General features: G+C 34.8%; 1 protein-coding gene across 2 annotated transcripts in view; it reads right to left on the bottom strand.

The window, feature by feature from the left end:
- The window catches only part of LOC129958132 (two pore calcium channel protein 1-like), a 113,721-nt gene that overhangs the window by 28,556 nt on the left and 60,047 nt on the right, over window positions 1-25,118 (bottom strand). For both annotated transcript variants that reach the window (XM_056070333.1, XM_056070334.1), the window contains 2 exons: window positions 16,936-17,080; window positions 9,629-9,793 (listed from right to left, as the gene is read on the bottom strand). In XM_056070333.1, coding sequence (XP_055926308.1) covers window positions 9,629-9,793; window positions 16,936-17,080 — 310 coding nt within the window. The remainder of the gene's footprint in view (window positions 1-9,628; window positions 9,794-16,935; window positions 17,081-25,118) is intronic.

Genomic DNA, 25,118 nt, shown 5'->3' with positions numbered 1-25,118 from the left:
AAAAAATATTCTTAAAGACGAACGTTAAAATTTCCATTATTCCATTAAACGTTATTAAAAAGTTTGTAATTTTTTTTTTAAATTTATAGCATTTTTTGTCCCAACACCATTCTATAACATAGTCTTTTGAAAACAATGAGAACCAAGGTGATTAGAAAATAACCAAAAAGACTCACTACGTTTACGTTTAAAGGAATCCTCAATGAAAAAATATTCAACTTTTACTGGACAAAGAAGCCTTTTTCTTGAGAATGAAATATTGGTTTATCGCATCGTTAGATTACACTTTGCGAACACTATTTTCAGAAAGTTTACATCAATTCAATAATTTTGTTATTTTCATAAATTTATTATTTCCTGTAAGAATTTATTATTATATTAAAACTGCTATAAATCTTTTAAACTCATGTTATATATTCTATGATTTATAGCTTAATATAATTTTAAAGAAGCTACTTCCTTCGAGTGATATATAGCTATTTTATTCGGGCATTTCTAAAAGTGTAAAATCTATAAATCAGTATGTTCACCATGAATTATTTATACAGAACGCGAAACAAAAAACGCTTTCAGCCTAAAAAATGATATATTTTATATGAAAGATAAATAATTTAATACGAAAATAGTGGTTCGTCAGTTATTTCTGTCTAAGAAAATATATTTCCTTCTTAATTTTGAAAAAAATAGTTTCGAAAAATTCTTCATTCAAGTACAAAATTACTGCATGGGAACTGAAGGTTGTCATATTATATTTCAAGCAATTTTAAACATATTTTCTCAGTTGCATACGAAGACTATTTTTTCACAAATATGTTTACATACTAAAGAACAAAAGTAAAATTGTGATATATCGGAATATTTCCGATATATCACATATCGGAAAAAATATGATATATCGAAAAATAATCAATAAATTATAATGAAATTTTGTACACACATGGTCAATACTATTATATTGTTACGAATCTGTAATGCTGCTTCCCAGCATAGTTGGTTCCATCATCAGAAAGACCGTTTTACAGTCATCTGTATTGGACGGAGTCCGGGTGTCGCGTCGGAGGTCAAAGAGCTTGGCGACAAACTTGGCGACGAATTTGGCGACTTTGGCGCCAAAATGAATTATACCCGAAACATCGAGAATTTTCCCGATCCGTCCATTGGGAACCGAGATACGCCTCGAAAGTTCCTGATTGGTTGAGAGGCTTCTAGACCCGCCTCCTGAGACCTATAAAAGGAGGCAGTCTGGAGCTGCCGAGAGTACTCGGAATCGACGGTGAAGAGCTAGTCTTCTAGAGATTAGCAGAGCAGCGACGGAGTCAAGCTAGTGCTGAACTAAGCTGTGCGCTACTGTCTGCAGTAGAGTCTTGTTGTGTGCATGTCTCGGCTGAAGATAATTGTCTTCCCTGTGCTGAATATAGTTGTCGTCTTTGTGCTGTCCTGTGTGTCTTCGTGTAAATAAACGTCGTTGTTTTTTTTTTTTTTTCTACTGCCGCTTGCTGATTGAGCGCTCTCCATACCATATAACTTCCACTATCCAAACGAACCCGGAAATTTCGTAGGACTGCACGTCCCGGGCAGTACAATATCTGAGTAAGATTCATCTACTTACAGGATTACCATATTCACACAATAAGCAAGTATAAAATAACAAATACTCAAAATGACATACAGCGTAAATATTTTCAAAATACATAAGCAATACAAAAATAAATTACAATACTAAAATAACAAAATTAAGAAGATAAATGATTTACATTATTTATCATATAATGGGTGACCATGGTCTGAACTGAAAAGATCTTAATCACCTTGGCCAAGGTAAGGGTCTAGCCTGTTACAATGTATCACCTTCGGTTTGGAGTGTGGTGATTTCTGTATCCGTACCACAACGTCATTCAGTCTTTTAAGGATTGTATAAGGACCCTCCCAGTTGGTCTGCAACTTCGGAGAAAGTTCTTTGCGACGTTTCGGTATCCATAACCCCACTTGATCTCCTTCGTGGAAATTGTGTCCCGTTGCTCTAGCATCGTATCGGGTCTTCATCTTCTCTGAAGCCATGCCGATCCTATCTCTGGCCAGATGATGCACCTCCTCCATCCGTGTCCGAAGGTTCTCGACATATTCCTCAGGCGCCAAGGGAGCATCTGGAGGCCGGCTGAACAGTAGATCTGCAGGTAGACGAAGGTCACGTCCGAAGAGCATTTGGGATGGGAAATAGCCAGTAGTCTCGTGAACGGCACTTCTATAGGCAAGTAGGAAAAAGGGCAGTTTCTTGTCCCAGTCCTGTTGGTTCCTAGATACCAGGAGAGAGAGACTGTTCAGAATGGTCCGATTGAATCTCTCTACTATGCCATCTGACTGAGGATGTAAAGCCGTAGTTCGAATTTTGTCGATGCCGAGTATCTCACACAGTCTCGTGCAAACAGCCGAATCGAAGTTTCTTCCTTGATCAGAGTGCAGTTGTAAAGGAACTCCGTATCTTGAAATCCAGTTTTGAACTAGAATCTCTGCAACAGTCGGGGCTTCTTGATCGGGAATGGGATAAGCTTCAGGCCATTTGGTGAAGTAGTCCATGACAACCAGGATGTTGTTGTTGCCATCTGATGACCTAGGAAGAGGGCCTAGGATGTCAAAAGCTATTCGTTCGAAAGGTGCCCCCACATTATACAGCTGCAGTCTTCCTTTAATGCGTTTCCCAGGAACTTTACGTGCAACACAGGGATCACATGTGCGACACCACTTCTCCACGTCATTTCGCACATTATTCCAGTAGAAACGTTCTCAAACTTTTTGTAAAGTCTTCGTAACACCAAAATGACCCCCAGTTGGACTGCCATGGAGTTTCTTAAGGACTGCTGATACTCTTGTCTTTGGGAGTATTAATTACCATCTGAATGCTTTTCCATCGTCAGACTCTCATTTGCGATACAGCACACCATTTCTTAGATGGAGAGAATCCCAAAAAGCCCAGTAACGCTTCGTTGTAGGATGGAAAGGGACGATGTCTTGCCAGCTAGGCTTTCCGCCTGTTGACTCTTTAAATTCCATTATTGGTTTTATTTCAGGATCAGCTAGTTGGTCTTTCCAGACGCTCTCGTGACTCCATGGATCTGATTCTGATGTTGATGGTTGTAACTTCTCGAACTATAGGATCTACCATGCCAAATTTCTTTTCAACTCTAGAGCAGTATTTGCAGTTCTCCGAACATGGTCTTCTCGAAAGAGCATCTGCGTTTCCATGCGCCGATCCTTTCCGGTGGCGAATTTCCATACCATATTCCTGTAGTCTCTGTATCCATCTGGCTATTTGACCTTCTGGATTTTTAAAATTCAATAGCCAGGTTAATGAAGCATGATCTGTACAAAGCAGAAACCTTCGACCGTAGAGGTAAGGGCGGAAGTTCTCTACGGTCTTTACGATAGCCAGAAGTTCCTTCCTGGTCACACAACTTCGTTCCTGTTTGGACAGACACTTACTGAAATAGGCGATGACACGCTCCTGTCCATCTATTTCTTGGGACAACACAGCTCCGATGCATTCATGGCTTGCATCTGTATCCAGAATAACTTGCTTTCCAATTTCAGGATATGCCAGGACGGGAGCAGATGTTATGGCGTCTTTGAGCTTGTTGAAGGCGTTGTCACACACGTCCGTCCAGATGAATTTCTGTTTCGCTTCGGTCAGCTTATGGAATGGTCTGGCGATTATTGAGAAGTTTTTCACGAATTTCCGGTAATACGTGCATAAGCCTAAGAAACTCCGGAGCTGGTGAACATCCGTCGGGCAGGTCCAGTGTCTTACAGCCGATATCTTATCCGGGTCTGTTCGAACACCTTCTGCCGAAATGATATGCCCAAGATAGGTGACTTCACGCCTGAATAGGTGGCTCTTGGACGGGCTTAATTTCAGGTTAGCTTCCTTCAGCTTTTGCAGTACACGTCTAACATTTTGAAGATGTTCTTCAAAGGACCGCCCCATGATGATGATGTCATCGAAGTAAACCAGACAGGCTTCATAAGAAAGCCCTCCGAGAACTGTTTCCATAAGGCGTTCAAATGTTGCCGGCGCATTACACAAGCCGAAAGGCATAACCTTAAACTGCCATAGCCCCTGTCCTGTGGTGAAAGTCGTCTTCTCTTTATCTTCAGGATGGATTTCTACTTGCCAATACCCACTCTTGAGGTCCAGGGTGGAAAACCAGGTATTGCCGGCAAGTGTATCAAGCGTGTCATCTATCCTTGGCAAAGGGTAGCTGTCCTTCTTGGTGACATCATTCAATCGGCGATAATCCACACAAAATCTAGTAGAGCCGTCTTTCTTCCTTACTAAGACGATGGGGGATGCCCAAGGACTTGATGACGGCTCGATTATGTCATTATCTTCAATTTCTTTAATTAGTGTTTGGACTTCTTCTTGTTTAGCGAATGGTAGTCGTCTGGGGTGCTGCCTAATAGGAGGATGCTCTCCTGTATCAATTCAGTGTTTTACTAGTTGAGTCCTTCCAAAGTCCTCAGATGTTCGAGAAAATAAGTCCTGGAATTCTTTTATCAACTCTCTAGCAGCACACCTCTGTTTTTCATCTAAATCTGTATCCTGCAGCAAATTTTGGACAAGATCGTCTTAAGAAACGTCCTGACTATTGCACTTCCGGTCTATACAAGTGACAGAAGTGCAAGTTGCTAGCACCTCTCCTTTCTGTATAATCTTTGTCTTATCACTGATGTTAGCCACTCTCACTGGGATGAATGACTTTGAAAGGTCCACTACCGACGAAGCTACCAACACTCCTGCTCTGGCTCGGTCTGTGTCAGGATAATCCATTACACCAAATCGGAATTTTCGGTTATCTGCTACCAAATCGGGTATTACACATTCAGTCCTAGGCGATAAGGAGATGTCAGTTTTGGCTATTATTTTCTGGCTGGATTCCAGTTCAGCATGTAGTCCAAAAAGAGTGATGTCTTCAAATTTTGAATTCATTCTACTATTTCCGAAATCCAGTTTAAAGTCGTATTTCCGCAGAAAATCTAGTCCGAGAATGCACGGGTCGGTAATTTCTGCTACAAATGCCGTATGGTGGTAGTTTATATTTCCAAAGCGTATAGTGAGGTTGACTTTCCCATGAACATAAATCTTATCTCCCGTCACTGTCTGTAAGGTAATGCAGGGCGGAGTCCAGATTATTTTAAATTTTAATTTTCATGCCAGATCTTCTCTCACATTGGCTTCAGTGTCGACAACCATACGGCATGAGATGTTACCAATTTGTCCTATCACGTAAAGTCCATTGTCACCGCCACTTATGGATGAAATATGAAATACTTTGAAATGGGGCTTTTGACTATCTGGACACCTCCGCCCCGCGAGATGAATTCCGCCATCTTTGAGTTCTTTTAACCTCCGAATTTCTCTTCGCAGATTGTCAATCTGTTTGACGAAATCAGAGTCCGAATCCGCAGCAAAGACAGCTCTGATTGGGTGTCGGTCCTTACGTGTGGCCTGCTGGGCAGCCTCTATTTTGTGTGCAAAGACTAAAGCAGATCCTTTATCTTTCACATCTGCTAGTCTAAGAGCCTTCTGTGTTTCCGGATCCTGCACACTATCGATGAAGTGCTGGAGAGCCAGATCTTGACGTGTCTCAACCGGGCAATCAGAAAATGCTAAATGGGAAAGTCGCTGAATATCGGCAGCCAATTCCTGCAGACTTTCACCCGCTTTTTGATAGCGGGACTTTAACTGCAATCGGCTGTATTCTTTAGTGCACTTCTCTCCACACCGCAGCTCAAGTGCACTCAATAGAGCTTGGAAATCATGTCTTTGCCTCTCCGTAAGAGTCTCAAGGACGTCGGCAACGTCTCCTCTTATCGAAGCTGCCAATGAAACGCTTTGGCTTGAGGATTCCATCCATTAGCTTCCGCTACCATTGTAAACTGTGTTTTGTATACTTGGCAGGATGTTTTTCCGTCGAATGTCGAGAGTTTAATCGTCGCTAGGGAAGGTGTAAATATCACTTTGGATTCCTCATGTTCATGGGAAATCTGCTTCTTCAGGCTTTCAATCTCCTTCCCAAATTTCTGTTCAAATTCTTTTCCGATGTCTTCTCGAACCTTGTCAATACTTTCTTCCATCTTCAAAACTTTAGTTTCCACTGAAATTACCTTATTTTCAAATGAAGCCACCTTATCTTCAATTGCAATCATCTTCTCCTGAATGATATTGGAGAATTCCTCTTTAACACTTGCGATGTCCTTCTTAAGCTCCTTCTGTCCGGATTTCATTTCTTCTTCAATTCTTTCCAGCGTTTTCTTTTGTGCAGTTTCTATAGATTTCTTCATCTCCTCTTGTCCAGCTTCCATATATGTCATCATCTCAGCCAACAGAGCCAGCAACTCACCATTACCGCTATCAGCCATTTTTGCTTGGGATCTCGTCAGCACCATACACTGTTGACCACTACCCCACTTCTGACACCAAATGTTATGAAATTTCCGGGTTTGTTTGGATAGTGGAAGTTATATGGTGTGGAGAACGCTCAATCAGCAGGCGGAAGTATGAAAAAAAAAAAAACAACGACGTTTATTTACACGAAGACACACAGGACAGCACAAAGACGACAACTATATTAAGCACAGGGAAGACAATTATCTTCAGCCGAGACATGCACACAACAAGACTCTACTGCAGACAGTAGCGCACAGCTTAGTTCAGCACTAGCTTGACTCCGTCGCTGCTCTGCTAATCTCTGGAAGACTCGCTCTTCACCGTCGATTCCGACTACTCTCGGCAGCTCCAGACTGCCTCCTTTTATAGGTCTCAGGAGGCGGGGCTAGAAGCCTCTCAACCAATCATTAACTTTCGAGGCGTATCTCGGTTCCCAATGGACGGATCGGGAAAATTCTCGATGTTTCGGGTATAATCCATTTTGTCGCCAAAGTCACCAATTTCATCGCCAAATGGTCGCCAAGCTCTGGGACCTGCGACGCGACACCCGGACTCCATCCAATACAGATGACTGTAAAACGGTCTTTCTGATGATGGAACCAACTATGCTGGGAAGCAGCATTACAGATTCGTAACAATATAATATTTGATAAGATTATATAATAAAATCTAATATTATCTGATACCATTGTGCTATTTTAATATTATTAAAATAGCAATGTTCCAAGGTGTAATTTTTTCGAATAGTCCACTGATATTTGCATAAATTTGCCGTATAAATTTCCACAAATTTTGACAACTTAAAAAAAATTCTATGCATAATTTGTAAAAATAGTTTTCTTTGTTGCAATGAAATTCAAACTGTTTCCATTGTTTCAGCTGTTTCCGTTGTTATTTGCATTCTTTCATTCCTTGCAAATTTTTGTGGAATCAAAATAGAGCCTATTAAGATATCAGGAAATACATCTGATATGTTGGTATTTTCACTTTTTTATAAGCATGTTTAAATCTACCCAGCATGCTGTTAAATATGTTCACTGCACATAAACTGTGCCTCACAATTTAAATGATAAATCAGTAAGTGTGGAAGGAATAAAAATTTAGAAAAATAAGGAAGGAAAAGAAAGACAATTTTCATACGATTTTGATATCTTTTATTTAGAAAAATAAAAGATATCCTTTTTTTTAGAAAAATAAGGAAGGAAAAGAAAGACAATTTTCATGCGATTTTGATATCTGAACTTACACTATAAAGGAATTTCATTCACACAAAGAGTAGAGGAGAGGTTACAAAAGGCTTTGTAAATATATTAAAGCAATTGAATTTCTATCTCAATTTAAATTTAAAAAATATTTTACTATAGTAACCAAGAGTATGGCTATGCACAAAAGATTAATTAAATAAAACCAAAGGCGAATCAAGCCAGCGAGAATCTACGGAAAGGAGACTAGCTTGAAAATAAACAGCAGCTGAAAAAAGCAGAACTATTCCTAATATTTTATATTAGTGCTATATTTTTATAGTTTTTCTAAACGTTTATCTCGCAACTTATAATCTAATCATTCAATTCTTGTTGGGATGAAGCCAACGAGCTATTTTTCAGCAATATCTTTGTGCGGGCGAAAATCCTTAAGATCCCTTCTTCTCTCATTTCAATCGCTCATTCTCTTCCTCCCTGGGAGATCTTGAAGATATAGCTGTATGCTTATGCTACCTGAGATGAAAATGCAGTGCAATGTTTTATTCGTCTTTCCTATATACGTGAGTCTGAGTGTGTGCAATAAATGGTAGCTGAGTGTGGTTATGGTTTTCAGAATTCTTTGTGAAGAAAAGGAACTTTAAAAACGGACAAGATAAATGTCCTAGAGTTAAATGGAACGTCAATCGAGCTTTAAGATTCAAACCTCTCTAAGCCTAAGAAGATTCACTATGAAACTAGAAAATCCCAATGAAAAAACTTTAGCTGAATGGACTCCGAAAAATTCTGCACTGTAACATATATTAGGCTACCATTCTCGGAGTTGCATGCACTACAGTTCTCAGTTGAAGAAGATGCAAAAATTCCATGGGATAAAATGACCACTGATGACACTACATACTCGAAATTTCGATTCCTCAAAAATGTAAATATAAACCTTTCGCAGCCTGGTGCACAGGCAGAAACACGGATGGCCTGTTTCAAACTATCTGTAAATGTTTGATTTTCATTTGTTGCCGTCGATGTTTCATTCTACTTATGAAAAAATATCAGCAAATTATCAAATTCGATAAAAATTACCGATTTATAAAAAATTCCAGTTTTATAATAAATTTCCCTGACTTTTTCCAGATTTTTCCCCATCTAACGGAATTCCTAAACGATATCCGGCTGATTGGCCAACCTGTTTATATATTACTTCCACCTGGTTATGAAAATTTAATTGGAGAGGGAAAGGTTTATATATTGAAAAAAAGTATTTATGGCTAACTACAAATGGCTAGAAATTGGTATATGACAATAAAAAGCAAATTGGGAAAGTTGGATTAATGCAAATGGCTTCCGACAATTGTGAAATGATAGGTCAAAATTACCTTATTTTAAGTATGTATGTAGATAATTTGGTTAGTTTTCATACTACAAATGAATAGATCGATAGTTCCATGCATCAGGAATTAACTGATGAGCCTTTGCCAATTAATTGAGCTAGAATGCGCCCTCATAGATCATTTGTAACAGCTTATCTTTCACAGATTCACCATAAATCAGAAAAAATACATTATAATTTAGCTACCCATGAAATATATTATTAGCTTTATCTAATAAGATATTTCATAGGTATAAAATGTAAGAAAATGTTTTATGATAACAAATTTGTTTCTCTAAATGCTAGTTGGAGAAATGCGGAAAATGGCAAATCATTTTCTGAAGGCATAATTTTATTAGGCAATTCATTAATTTACTAAAAATGACTTAAACAAAAGAGCGTTAATGTGGTGCTCTTAACACATGAAACAGAGTTATATGCAATTTCTTAAATTCGTAAAGACATTATATAGATGGCAAATTTATTAACAGGCTTCAAATGTAAACAATATATAAATGATGCTATAACCATAAACGCAGATAGTTAAACAAAAATAGGCTGAAAATTTTAACAGAAGAAGAAAACAGGAATATTTCATTAAAAAAAAGGGCAATAACTTACATATTCCAAAATCTTCTGAAAAAGTGCTGCGTACCAAAAGTGTACATTTTTAAAATAATTTCTAAAGTGAAAAGAGCCAAGAAGAACCATTCCGCGTCTGTTATATCTAAGGCAATTAAAAAGGCGTTCAACAGTATCATCAAATCAAAAAAGTAACGAAAATACCTAAAACATAAAAAGATTTAATTTTTCAAAAAGATTTCAGATATAAAACACACACAATAATATAAATACACACATTAACATAAAAAAATTAACATATTATGAAAACTAAATATATCAATATGCATGTGCAATATAGAAAAGAAAATGCAACGATTCATTAATGAAAAATGAAAAATTATTAAAATGAAAGCTCATCACAAATATCCTATAATTGAATTTTACAGATAAAAATACATCTCAAATTATTGTATTACATATGCTACTTTCTTTCCTTCTTCTCTCTAAACAAACTGATGAATCAAGGTAAGTAATAGCACAATACGCTTCAGAAAAATTAAAAATAAATGAAATTCTAACTCAGAATAATAAAAAAATGGTTCTGAAAGGACAAATCTGAATCGATTTTTATGCATAATATTTAATACTTAGCCCAGCGCTTACATCTTAGGAGTATTAAGACTCAACTCAATCGCCCTGAAACCTTGGTGACCACTGTGACATTCCTTTTTCCCACACTCGATACTTGGCTTTCGTGGCCAGTTGTATCATCAACGGAACTCCCACAGTGTTAAGTGCCTCCAGATTACCAGGTGGGGAACCCTCCTTTTAAATACGGTCATCTAGCCAATTAGTGTGAGTCCAGATAAGGAACCACAGGTTCATTTCCCAGGGAAATAAATGGTGTCTTCGAAAGGGGAGAGTGTCAAACCCTCCAGATGTCAATCTTCATTGTTCCCATTGTGGAGGATGGATCATCAATGGACTTCTCCATGGGTGACCGGAGACCATTCAGGTTTGTTCTGAACGGTGATTGGGTATCAGGGAGCCCAAGTGTACCAATGTGGACATGAGAGGTGGAGTCTGAGAGAAAAATAAAATGCGAGATTTTTTCGGAAGAGAGAGAGAGAGGAGCTTCGTGTGAATCGGGCTTCTGAGTAAAATTCCACTCGAAGGAAATTCGGTGGATTCCGAGAGCCACCCCTGTAGTAGCCTGAGGCTCCAAACGCCTGTTAGCTGTTCTTGTGAAGTTGTTTTCTCCAAAATTGTTCGAGGAACTATTCTTGTTTAATTTTAGTTTTGTAAATAGCATCATTCATTCAACCTAGATGAAAATGAGTTGTTTTTATGTAAATAAGGCTGTAAATAAATAAAATTGTATATAAACGCTACCCTTTATTAAATCGGACAGGATCAAGTCATTACAGGAGCAATATATAGAATTCGAATTTAATAAGAGATGACTGATTTTACACTGCTGCAGGTATATTAAATAAACAAAAAGTGTAAATTCTCGTAGAGAAAATAACATTATGAGTGACTAGAGTAAGTCATATCTCTGACTCTCCGACCCGCCAGAAGGCACATGGATAAAGAAAACTGAATAACCGGACCGCCGCAACAGCAACTTTGGCGGGAATTGTGGTTGAGTCCTAAGGGCCACCACCGGCCACGGTACAACCCTTTCCGAAGGAAGTACGTCCTGTCATCAATGGGAGGAGCCAGATCTCCCACCTATTTACGTATCCTCCAGGGTGGCAAGATTCAACCACCATACCGGAAGCATCTCATCCTCTTTTCGAGGTGCCCCCCGGGGGGTTGAGTAAGCCAACAAATGGATTTGACTGATTAGTTGATGATTATTCAAATATTTTGAACCGCGTGACAAGAAGGATTTTGAATACCAATGGAAATTGATCAGTGGAATTGCAGATTTTGAATCACAATTTTGAAACCGCGTGACAATATGCAGATTTTGAATCACATGGCATGTAAGCCATATAATAGGATAAAATACACAGTGGAAAAAGATACTGCATATACGATACGCATTTATGTTTTTTTTTTTTTTTCGTTTGTTTGTTTGTTTTCCCCTCTTAAAGCAGCAAATTATAAGAGTCAAATAATATAATGCAGATACTTTCACCGTTGGAAATTTTGGGAGAAAAGTAGAAAGCCGTTCAATTAGAGAAGTGGCTTATGAGGTTGTTCGCCCATAAATCATTACTGTTCGATTAATATTCCCAACAAAAAGAATTACAACTTCAATCCAGGGTTGCCACTAAAATCTGGAAAACCAATTCCTTGTGTTTTCCCTGTACGTATATGCGATATAAGAGGAAACGCGTACACAACACTCGCGTGTTAGTCATAACGGAATAACAATACTCCCTAGTTTTAATGAGTGGAAAAAGCAAGATCCTTCAATAAATATGGATTTAAACAAGGTGCAATTTTTAAAACCCTAAAATGTTTGGACACGCTTTCAAATATTTTATAATGTTTTTCACAAACAAAAAATATTCTGCTAAAATGCCTCTCTTTTCTTCAGTTTCAGTAGCTTCACTAGTAATCAAGTAACTTGTAGTCATTATTCCAATATCAGTATTTTTTCTCAGCTTTAGATTTTTTCGGATCATCAAGCTCTATCAAAAATAAGCGTCGAATGGTTATTTCGACTATGCTTCTTTTGACAATGTTTTTCATTAATAGTTTAACAAAAATGAAAAAAAAAAAAAGTCATGTAAGAAAGGCACTATTGGTTCAGATGTCGGAATGTTTTTAAAGAAAGGGCTGAAGAATATTAGCAGTATAAGAGCAGCTAATTTTAGTCAAAATCAGTTTATCCTGATAAGCATTTATAACATAATCACTTGTGGCAGATTAAGGAATAGTTTTTTTAAATTGAAATCTACGTATTTCTTTATGTTGTCAAAATTTTTTAAAGTACTTTCGTAAAACATAGATATTTTCTGCCCAGTGGAAAGAAAAAAAACTTCAGAAGAATCAATAACTTCCAGGAAATCGGCACGACTACTCGACTATCTTTAAATAATCTGTTCATTGCTCTTAGAATAATATCTATTTTCCATTCAGTAGATTAATGTTCTTATTAAAACGCTCAATGGATTATGTGTAGTTCACAAGTACCTAGATCTAAAATTTTACCGTCATTTTTGCTTCTTTGACATGTTTTAAAAATTTTGAATATAAATTTGGTTCATCAATAATAATTTGTGAAAGTAATTGTATGTTTAAACTTGATATAAGTTCTTTAAAATTCTCCAACAATTCTTGAGCAGTGATATGCCTTAAAAAAATCGAATTCGGATACTTCATGGAGACCCTATTGGTTGATTCACACTAATATCTTACAATAAGACCATTTGGTATTTTTGTGAAATGCGGTTTAAAGCTTCGTCAAATCAAACTATAATTTTTTTACTGTTTAAAAAATTTCTTAAGAGACAGTAGAAAAAACGAAGCTAATCCGTAACAAATAATGCACAACACTTTTGTACAAGCTAAAATACACTTTGACTATTTCACTATCAATGAACATAAGTGAAAATATTTCCGATATATCATTGAATGCATTAAAGGACGAATGTGACACAATAAGTTTTAAGGCCCATAAAAATTCAGCTTTAAATTATTGTTCTTCAATTCAAAAGTTCGAAATCGGCTTATTTTGGTCATCAAATTTCACGGTTCTCTTCTGTATCCCTTTTAGATAAAAAATCCAATATAAATTATGACTTTCTTGGCATGTATGTTTTCATCTTTTGGCCTATGTGCCTGTTTCCCGACATTACTTAAGCTTAATATCTTCTTAAAAAGTACGCAGCAAACGGATTTTAAGGAACTTTTCGAACTCATTCAGCAAAGTTAGTTAGCTCATATTTTTATTCGTATAATCTATATTATATACGGAATTTGAGCAGCTCATTGTTTAAAGAATTCTCTACTCTACTCTGCAATAAGCTCACAGTATCTCAAATAATAATCAAAACCCTCAACAAACTCACGCATGAGGGGCTGCACACCACCACGATGCTTCGCAATCCGGAAATCTTACGGAAACAGAACAATTGTCTCTGAAATAGATATTAGACTGATCTATACGAAAGAAGGAAAAAAAAAAAAAAACCCAGTAAATAATGGGGCGAGATTCCTCGATTACATAGTTGTTTCATTTTTGGTGCTATGGCTACCATCTTTTATTCTTGTAATGTTCACAGATCAGCACTTTTAGATGGGGGAAAAAAGGAACACGTAAACTTAAAATTCCCTATATTTTCCCGGTCTTAATGAAAATTTTCAAATTTCCTTGCATTTCCCTATTTTTTTATATGATTTGTAAATTCTGTCTATATTTCTGATACTCCCGGTGCCGTGGCAACTTTAACTTCAGACAAACATACCTTGACAGATCAGCAGTGATGCAAAGTACTGTTCATATATGACAGTAGAATTTGTATTGTCCAATTCAAGCTATTGATATCTTGGGAGTTGAGTATGGTGGCGGTGCTACGGTTCTGACAGTCATATTGTTGAATGGGCGTTTGTAACGATGCATAAACTCACCCTCAGAAGTCATATTGATTCATACATGCAATTTATGTATTTTAATGTAAGTTATTTCATTATCATGAATGGTAATGCTCAATGATAAAGCGTGGCATATTTTGACGAAGTTTTAAAAAGTGAAGGATATACATTGAATGAAGAGGCCTGCTTAATTAGCCAATCTTAATTCTATAGAACACGTACAGAATGCACTTGGAAGACGCATGGCGAATCCTCCCCATTGCTTAAACAGAAGTGACATAATTTACCTTAAAATGTCCAGAATAGTTTTGTCAAGAGAACGCACAACTGATGCTATGTATGAATTGAGAGATGGAGATGCACCTTAATAAGGTTGATAAAAGCAACTGTTATCAAAATCTTATAACCATTTAACTTAATTCTTCAGAATTCAGAAATTGGTATGCTTTCTTTTAGTACTCAATGTTTTCTATATATAGCAAGAATTTTTATTTTTATTTTTCACATTATAATTTTGTTTTAGGATATTTTATATTAATAGCAGGAAACTGCTGCGATTTTTTTTTCTAACAAAAGGTTCTAGCAAATGTCAATTTATGAACAATAGCGCATTTTTAGCAGCATTTTAACAACTGCCGATTTGTTTCTTTAATCATAAACGTTTTAGTATGAATGAAGCAAGTGCAATTCTAATAAAGAAAAATTATATTAACATAAAAACAAAAAGTAAATCCTGTTTTAAAATAAAACAATGAAACTAAAAATACTACGCTCCTAAAAATACTATAAAATACTTTTTTTAAAAAATACTACATGCCTTCGGAAGTTAAATCTAAAGTTAATGCATTTTGACATCATGCACAATTAATAAATTACGATTGTTCACGGAAGTAAAATTTCTGTATATCTAATGAAAAACGAGCTCCATTTACATACAAAAACATTCAATAACTTAACGCTTATCTATTACCTTTTGAAAACTGATAGTTATAACTTGAATGGTAATAAATTCCTATTTTTTTTTAAATATCATTAAACGTTTTAAAGTATCGAATTTTAATAGTTACAAAATATTTTTTCTTACACTACGGAACCATAATTATCCCGGAAATTTTAGAGAGCAGAGGTGAATACATAAGTGAACATAAGTGAATGATTCAGACTTTTATGATAGAAATTGGTAGAAAACAAGTGTTAACTTATTTAAGACACAGTGAAATATTTTTGAATTAAGATGAAATTTGTTTTCCAATAGAATTACTTTAGAAACATTCATTTTATAAAAAATCGTCATTTATTAATGGTGCAAGATGTCAAAATATTTTGTTCCAAATGTATATTAACTGTTTAAAAATTAAATTTTAATAATAATACAAGTATCATGTTTATAAAATTATATATTTATTACTCAGTAAAAAGCTAGTAATGTATTAATTATCTATAAATTGTAAATTTAATTTGTAATAATTTTGAAAAAATTAATTGCAAAAAATTCGAAACGAGGATCGAACTCTTATCCTTTGATCACTAAGTGAGTGCTTTATCAATCAATTCGGCGCTGAACAACTGAGACACCTTACTGACACATAAGCTATACTGGAAGTTCAAAGATTTCCTCGGAATTGACTAGCTAATGCGATTAATTATTTTCATGAGAGAATACCCTAAAAGTATACTATAAATATACCGAATCCCATTGTGAACTGAATTTCCTAATGTTAGGAAATAGGATAGTTAGTTTTTCCACTTGTTAGGATTTCCCATCATCATCACTGGTATGGCATTCTCAATGTGTTTCTTCAATTAATTTCAATTACATTTTCACAAGTTCCTATAGTATCACAATATCAACAATTGATTTATATACCCAAAGGATAAAAGGACATCTAAGTTAATTACCATAGTCAGCTTTATCTATTCAGAGTTAAAACGTCATACTTCAATTCTTTTGATCTCGATGTGTTGAACAACTAAGTAAATCAAATTTCTTTATCAAAATCATGCAATTTCCTTTCATTTTAATTTGTTTAATTTTAAAAACAATAAAGGAATATATATAACATTTGGCAAGCCTTATTATGTTACGAACAAAATGTAATGATACATTTTTGCATATTTACTCATAATTTACAAATTTATTGTAAGTGAGCTATAGTATCCAACATATGATACTTAAAATTTGACAAATAGATGAAAGAACAAAGATGGGGCTTAATTTACGTCCCAATATAGCTTTAAACATATATTTTCCCGTAGCTCCTTTTTTTTTTTTTAATAACAATACTTTTTAACAATGTCGGCACTTTTTTATAGATTCAGCTATGAATTTTTTCTTTAGCAGCTATCAAAATGTTTATAGTGTTAACTTTATTGTTTAGAATGAGTAAATTGCAATATATATAGCTGAAAAATCAGCCCTGTTACTTACTTTATAAATTTGAAAATCAGAAAATTTTTAGGAGTACACGCTTATACATTTTAAAACTAAAAAACATTTTATTCCATATATTATACACAATTTTTCGAAAATTATTTAGTAAAACAAAGTATCTCTAAAAGACAATTGATGGTTTATAAATGAAATATTTTCAGTTATAAATTGCGAAACAAAAAAATATTAATAATGAAAATTAGCATGATTTTATTAATGTCAATATTTTAAATACTTGTCAAATGTCATTAGAGAAGAGAGTTGAATACTTATGTAATACATTATACAATTTCATTAAAACTGGAAGCAAAAGAAAAACTAAAACAGTAAAAGTTTGGTATTAAAACCTAGATCAAGAAATTAAGAAATGAAAAGTACATACTTGAGAGCTACTAGCTGACGAAGTGAAATGGAAAATTTACTATGAAAACATACAGGCGCAATTCGATCAAATATACTACGCCTATCTTTCACTTCAGTTACGGTAACGTTCAATAAATCTGCTAACTGAAGAAAATCAACTTTACCTGTAAGAAAGTTAGGGTAAGTTAAAAGTATTTAAGAATAACAAACTTGTTTTAAAAACGAATAACATTCACTTTCAGAAATTAAGTCATTATATTTGGTTTCAAAAAGTTTAAAAACAAAAATCTATCAAAGCAGAAAAAAAAAAGAACGCGTTTGATTGTTTCAATTTTGGCGTTTAATGGGAACTTCTTATTTCTTAACTAGGTAGAAAAATTTTAATTATATCTCATCCTTATTCATAAAATCTTTGGAATTAGTAGATCACAAAATTTGTCCTAATGCTCAAAAAATGATTTTATGTGCATGCTCGCAAATGAGTCATCAATTAAGGTAGATCAGATAGGAAAATAATTTACTTTTAAAAAAATGAACTAAGAAAATGCAGAAAACAGAATCGTTCATTCTAATTAAAACAATAAAATATAATAAAATTAATTTGCTCTTCCCCTCCTCTTTCAAAAAAAAAAAAAAAAGCCTCAGGATTTTTTTTAAAAAATCTTTTGAGAAAAATATTTTTTAAAAATCTTTTACAGTTATTTTTAAATAACATTACATAACAAATTTATCAGCAATCAAATGTGTTTAGTTGACACTTGCATTAAATAGGCATTTTCTTATGCTTCCTATGGAAACTTAAACCATCGAAACATTAGAAGTCTTCCCCTCATTATTATACTTTAATATTTCAGCATACTCATTTTCCTTAATTTCAGTTCAATAGTTTTGTTGAAGAGAAGCTACTTAACATTAATTTGAAACTTTACACAGTTCCTATAAGTAGTACTCTGCAATGCAACACTTAAAAATTTGGATCCATTCACCATGGACGGTGAATGATTTTTTTTTTTTTTTTTTTTTTGAAGTACAGAATGGTGATTTCTAAATGCCATTCCTCAATCCATTTTTTTGTAACTAGATTTATTTATTCACGAATAATATTAAATAAAAAAAATTATCATATATAAACATTAAAAAAATATGAAATGTGAAAAATTAATTTTTAAATTTTATCTTTGAAAAAAATGATAAACATTTCAAAAAGTACTTCTTCAAGATATTCAATCTGCAGTACAAATGCAAGGTAACCAATTTGATTGTAGTTCAATGGTTCATTTCTAAACTTTAAGGAATATGCATCTAGAGAATGATTATAAAAAAAAAAATTATCGATACATAACATTTTAGCGAACATATCATTCAAATTAATGCAATAAAATTTTGAATGCAGATATTATACAGTATGTGCTCAAGAATGAAGTGAAAAACGCTCGCAGTTATACAAAAAAAAACTGAGTGAAAAACATTCAACTCTCACAGTTATTATACAGTTACGAAATTTCTGAATGGCAACGTCTTTTTTTCCCCACAGAAAAGTAACCTTTACTGTACAAAACTTAAAATAGAGTTGAAACAGTATCTTTTGCGCGAAAAATAAGTGCCAGAAAGAAAGGGGAGTGGACGAAAACAACAAATAGAAAAAAGAAAAACATTTTTATGATTCACAAATTTTCGACAAGTCCGCCTTCACTCATGGTGACTACCTGCGACACATGGTGCATAATACTACAGCACGTACCATGTGAAGAGGAATCTGTTGCATCTTACTTTGGATGGTGTCTTTCAAATCAGAATTTTTGGATTTGATGCGCACAGTTTCGATTGCATGCATCCCCACAGCAAGAAAAACAGTGCAGTGCGATCTGGTGGCCTTGGCATTCAAGCGAACATGAAACAGCGAGAGATAATTCTGTCATCAAAGTTTTGCTTTAACAAACCTTTGACAGAAGACTTTTTTTCTTATATATATGAAGAATTACCCTGAATCCAAATAACGTCAAAAAGATAATTTCACTGTTCCAAATAGGGAATTGCGTAAACAGTCAATGTCGATTTATAATGAATATTCGTTACCGAAAATTCGTAGACCTTGGGAGTAAACTGTACAAAAAAAGTAAAGGCAAAGATGAAGGTACCTACGCCACTACATGCCGGCGCATTTGCTCTTATAATGGAAAAATCGATTCAGAGCACAAGATATGATGTGGATTATGATATTAATGAAAAAGCAGTTGATGTTCTGGTGAAAGCCATGGTTGTGGGATTTTTTCCCCCTTCCCTACTTACAACCGAAATTCCTTCTGCTAAAGATACCATTCCAAAGTCATTTTAAGTTTTTTACTGTGAGGGATAAAAGTAGTTGTTGCCATTTGAACATTCCGAAATTTTGTCATCGTAGCAATTAACCGTGAAAGATGGACCATTATTTTTCATATCACTCTGAAACGCATAAGGTATAATACCCATATTCAAAATTTTATTCCCTTCCTTCGAAAGATATGTCCGTTGTGAGGTCATATAGCGATAAAGGTTTATTATATAATATAAATCTTTACTTCCCAATACTTCAAACTGGGAAAATGTTTTGGAACGAGTTAAGAATTGTATTTCTTGTTGTACTGGGCAAAAATTTGCGAAATCCAAATTTTCAAATAGCCACCATTAGTCACAATTACTAAGATATTCTTACTACATTTACATTCATCACAAAAAAAGTTCCACTCTTCTGCGACTAAAACTGGATGAATTATGAAACGTTGAATTGTATTTATTTTAGGATAATCAACGAGTGTTTCGAAGAGACGCAAACAATTTTTCCTCAAGGTAACCGTCAAAATAGTCTAAAATAATGATTTTCAAAGCTTCATAATTCAGTAAATTTTAATCGCAATTGAGTGGGCTCTTTTTTACAATGTTAGAGTGCCAATATTATTCGAAATATAGTCAGTAGGATCAGGTACCCATATTAAAATTTAGGTTTTCCATTCCAGTAGTACGTTGATTGACTCAAATGATATAGAATATAATTTTCTAGAACATATGAAGCCTTTTTTCCAATTAGAAGTATATGCTATCTCTAACGATTAAAGAATTAACTCAAGGGGTTACGAAAAGAATAAGCAGTCTGCATATTTCGTTTAAATATAACATATTTAATCGCAGAAACAAGGCGCAAAAATTGTCGAAAAATAAACAAATAAAAATAGAACTGATTTAATTGAAACAAATCTCATTTTCACACTAAAATTTCAATACAAATATAAAATGTAACAACTGAAATTAAAATATTTAATAATGAAAACAGCTGATGTTGACAACAAGAGCTATTGCAAGAAAAGAATAATTTACAGAAATACAAGCAATACATGCAAATTTAGAAAATTTACACTGAAAAAATAAAAAAATCATTTTAAAATAAAATTACAAAACACATTATTTGGAAGCACAGGGTGCGCCAAAAAGTTTGTTACAATTAAAAAAATTCTTTAAAAAAGACAAATGATAAAAAAATACCGTTTGCACGAAAAACATTGTGATGTTTAGCCGCCATTGACGACGTCTGCTGAAGCGATTGGCGAGATTCGCCGCCGTCGTTGAGGGTTATTGTTCTTTTATGTAATATGATTAGAAGAGCTTGTTTGGTGGAGGGAGAAGGATGGCTATGCTTTTGCTTTGATTTTGAATAGATAATTTTAAGAAAAGTCTGAGTGCTGCGTTTTATTTGAGATATGTGTTTTCTGTAAGAATACGCTCATGTCATTTCAACACCAGAACCAGAAATTTATTGAAGTGTAGTTACTAGTTTGAATTCCGACTAAAAAAATGTTTAAGAACGTTAGAAAAAAAGATTTAGTGCTTGTACTCAATGAAATTGGAGAAGTAGCGACGATTGACATGAAATTAATTGAACTAAAGAATGAACTAATTGAAAGCGAATTATTTGATTTCGACAGTGAAAAATAGAAGTCAATAAGAGGAAAATAAATGACGAGTAGAAGAAAATCGAAAACAGGCAGAGGAAAATCATAGGAGAAAAATGGAGGAATTATAATGGGAAGTGGAATTGGCCAGATTGCGGAATAATGAAAACGCAAGTTTGAGTGGTAGTGATCGCAACAGAGATGAAAATGAAATGTTCCTCGATAAACTTATTAAAAGAGCGGAAGTTTTGACAATCCCTGTACCACAAAAGACAGAATCTTGGAATATATTTTTCTATTCGATTGAACAAACCTTTAGACATAAGAAAGTTCCAGAAAAATTTCAAGCGGAAATCTTGTTGAGATTACTTGGTGACAAGGCTTCGAATGTGCTGGTATATATTCATGAAGAAAATAAGAAGGATTATGTTGGAGTGAAAACTCTAATTTTAAAAGAATTCGAACCAACACCTCAGGTTTGTCTGGAAAACTTCCGAAGAGCAAAGAGAAACTTGGGAGAAAATCATATCCAGTTTGCATCCAGATTGACGCCTATGTGGGAATATTAGTGTAAACTGAGAGAATTAAAAGATTTTCAGACCCTTAAAGAACTTATAATTTTGGATAAATTATTTGACTCGCTAAACAATGAAACTGCGTCTCATATTTCCATACGACAGGGAAAAAAATGGTTCAAACCACAGGATCTCGCTACGGAATGTGACATTTACTTTGGAGCCAAGCAGGAACTATTTGTTGAGATCGGAAGTGATTTTAGAATACCGAACTTTTCATCTAGTGAATATATTCCTCTTCACCATAGAAGAGAAATTACAAGAGTAAATGACAGTATTTTCCAAAACAAAAGCATTACAATTCCTGTGGAAGTCATCTGTATCTGTTAAGGGATTGTGTGGATAATCGAAGAAGGAATGAAATTACAAGACAACACGATAGAAATTCTAATGCAAATCCGAATTCTAATAGTATAACTCCTCGAACCAAGCAGTAGTAGCTAAAGTGGAGTCTTCACACTTGCAATTGAGGCCGAATCAAAATCTCGTCACACTTCTAAAGGTCAATGTTTATATTAATTCAAAAGGAATTGAAGCCATTATTGATTCTGGAACACAAATTTCTATTGTTCATTCATCGTTGGTACCTAATTTATACGATATAGAAGGAAGCAAGATTTTTTTAACGCCTGCATTTGGTAAACAAAGAGAGGCGAGAGTCTATAGAATCCCCATTTACTACAGGAATGAAACGAATTTATTTAATAATGTGGATACTCTAATTTCACTAATTGACAAATTGAATGTTACTTGCTAAATAACACCGGATGTTTATGAATTATTAATTAGTTCGTCGGAAGAGTACTGTTTTAACGAAGAGAGTTGTAAAACCGAAGAGCCAAATATGAATTACGATCCGCCAAGCAAGGTAACGGCTTGTTTCTCTTTATTCCAACCCTTAAGCGTACCGGAGAAAAGGAGTAGTATGTGTCATGCCAGTATAAACGGGGAAGAAAATAAAAATATGGATGATTTGATAACACCGGAAGCTGAAATTGAATCTACTAATGAAACTGTAATAAATCTGCGAAAAGCGCAGACAACTTGTGAATCACTAAAGAATGCTTGCCTTCAAGGGAAAAAGAAAACAAATGGATATATATTGATGATCTCCTCTATCACAAGGATAAAATTTTAGGACAGCCGGTAAACCAACTTGTACTTCCTAAAGAGAGACGAGGACAAGTTTCAAAGCTAGCTCATGAATCATTTTTTGATGCTCACATGGGAATGCGAAAAATTAAAGAGAGGATTCGTTATTCATTTTTCTGGCCTGGTCTTTCCCAGGATGTGGAAAATTTCGGTAAAACGTGTAAAGATTGTCTGTTGAGAATCCCCAAGAAGAAAGCTGATAGAATCCCGATTACACCTGTTCCAAGATCAGAATTACCATTTCAAGTGGCAAATATTGACATAATTGGACCTATTGAACCTACTTCAGCAAGAAAATTTAAATTTAAATATGCATTGTGTCAATATTCCCGCTGACTTGAAGCAGCATCACTGAGAAGTTTAACAGCAAATTCTACGTGCGATGCCTTATTAGACATTTTTATGAGAACCGGCATTCCGAATATGATTGCTAGTGACCAGGGAATCAATTTTATATCAAAACTCACCCAAGAATTCTTGCTAGATTAGGAAGTCATCCGAAATTTTCGTGTCCTGGATATAGAGCTAGTAATGGTTTGGTTGAAAGATATAACAAGGTTTTCAAACAGATGTTACATCACGTCATAAGAGCTGATCCAGCAAATTGGGATAAGTACATTCCATTTTTTCTGTTCGCTTACCGTGAGGTTCCAAACTGTACAACTGGTGTTTCACCGTTCCAGCTAATGTATGGAAGACAGGCAAGAGGTACTTTTGCAGTGCTAAAATTAACTTGGTCTGGAGAGATTTCTTTATCTACGAATATGAGACAATCTGCAGCGGAATACCTACAGGAACTGAAAATGAAAATGGAGGAAGCTGCTGAACTGGTGAAAGTATTTGCTGAGAAGAGACAACAATCCTACGCTGATTATTTTAATAGGGGAACTGCAACGAAAAACTTTATGATTGGATATCTTGCGTATTTACTCATTCCGGATTCGAGCAACAAATTGTATCTCGGTGAACTGGACCAGGTGAAATAGTCAAAGTCGTTCCACCACATTCCTACGTAGTAAAATTAGCTTATGGAAAAAGAAGGAGAGTCAATGCGAACAAAATCAAAAAATTCCAGACAAGAGTTAATGCTGTGGGAGTTTATTTTTGAAGATGAGGAAGAATTCGGAGAAATTATAACAGTTCCTGAGAAAGATTATTCTGCTCCTTTGAAGAAAAATGAAATGAGTGAGATAGAATTGGATCATTTAAATGAACAGAGAAAAGAGATAAAAGCGCTGATTAAAAAACATCAAGGATTATTTACCGGAAAACTCAAAAAAGCAAAAGTTGAAGGACATAAAATTCACTTGATACCAAATATGAAACAGAAGAAGCCATACATTTATAGAATACCGGAGGCTTTAAAGAAAAAAGTTGATGAACAGGTAGACGAATTATTGGAAGCAGGATTAATAGAAGAGAGTGATGCCGACATAGCTCATCCAGTGGTCTCCGTTAGTAAGAAAGATGGGAGTTTGAGACTTTGTCTAGATTACCGAACCCTGAATTCTGTTACAAAACCAAATGATTTTCCTATGGAAAATGTCGTTGATTTAATATATAGTATAGGTAAAACTAACATAATCACAACTTTGGATTTATTAAAGGGATACTGGGCTATTCCAATGGAAGAGCAAATTAAAGACTATACATCTTTTAGAACTCATAGAGCTCAATATCGATTTAACGTTTTACCTTTCGGACGTAAAAATTCTGCGTCCACATTTCAAAGAGTCATAAATAATATTTTAAAAGAATGTAGTCAATTAGGAAGAGCTTACATCGATGATATAGCAATATTTTCCCCTGACGTTGAAACTCATTTGCAACACCTGTATTGCATATTTACAAAATTAGATAAGTTTGGTTTCACTGTAAAATCGAAGAAATGTTCATTTGCGTGAGCTCAAATCAAATATCTCGGACATATAATAGGCTCTGGGAAGCATCAACCGGATATAGAAAAAACACGATTAATACAAGAGTTGGAAGTAACAAGAACAAAAACTCAGCTTAAAAGTGAACTTCGACTGCTGAACTATTACAGAGATTTTATCCCATATTACACAGAAACTGCTCATCCCCTCACAGAATTGACGAAGAAAAGATCACCGGAAGTCCTTGAAAGGAAGGAAGCGCATCAAGAATCCTTTCAAGAACTGAAAGATAAATTGCCCAAAACTGCAGAGCTTCATACGAAATCATTGAAGCAGCCTTTCCTTATCCATACAGATGCACCTCAAATAGGCATTGGAGCATGTTCTCACAGAGCTACAACGGAAAGTATTATCCTATCTGCTATGCGAGTCAGAAATTGACAAACTCAATGGACAACGATAGAGAGGGATGGTTACGCAATAGTAAGGGCCTTGAAGAAATTCGAACCATGGAGTTTTGGAGCATCTATTAGGATCATCAGTGGCCATAATCCCTTAACTTACATCGTTAAGAATGCCCTGCAGTCATCAAAGTTACTACCATGGACTTTTGCTGTGCAGAGGTATCACCTAGATATAGAACACTGCCCTGGAAGCAAACTTGTGAATGCAGAA

Source organism: Argiope bruennichi, chromosome X1 (assembly GCF_947563725.1).
Source record: "Argiope bruennichi chromosome X1, qqArgBrue1.1, whole genome shotgun sequence".
Classification (NCBI taxonomy): Eukaryota; Metazoa; Arthropoda; class Arachnida; order Araneae; family Araneidae; genus Argiope; species Argiope bruennichi.
The sequence above is the reverse complement of the archived record's forward strand: the minus strand, read 5'-3'. Positions and strand labels throughout refer to the sequence as shown.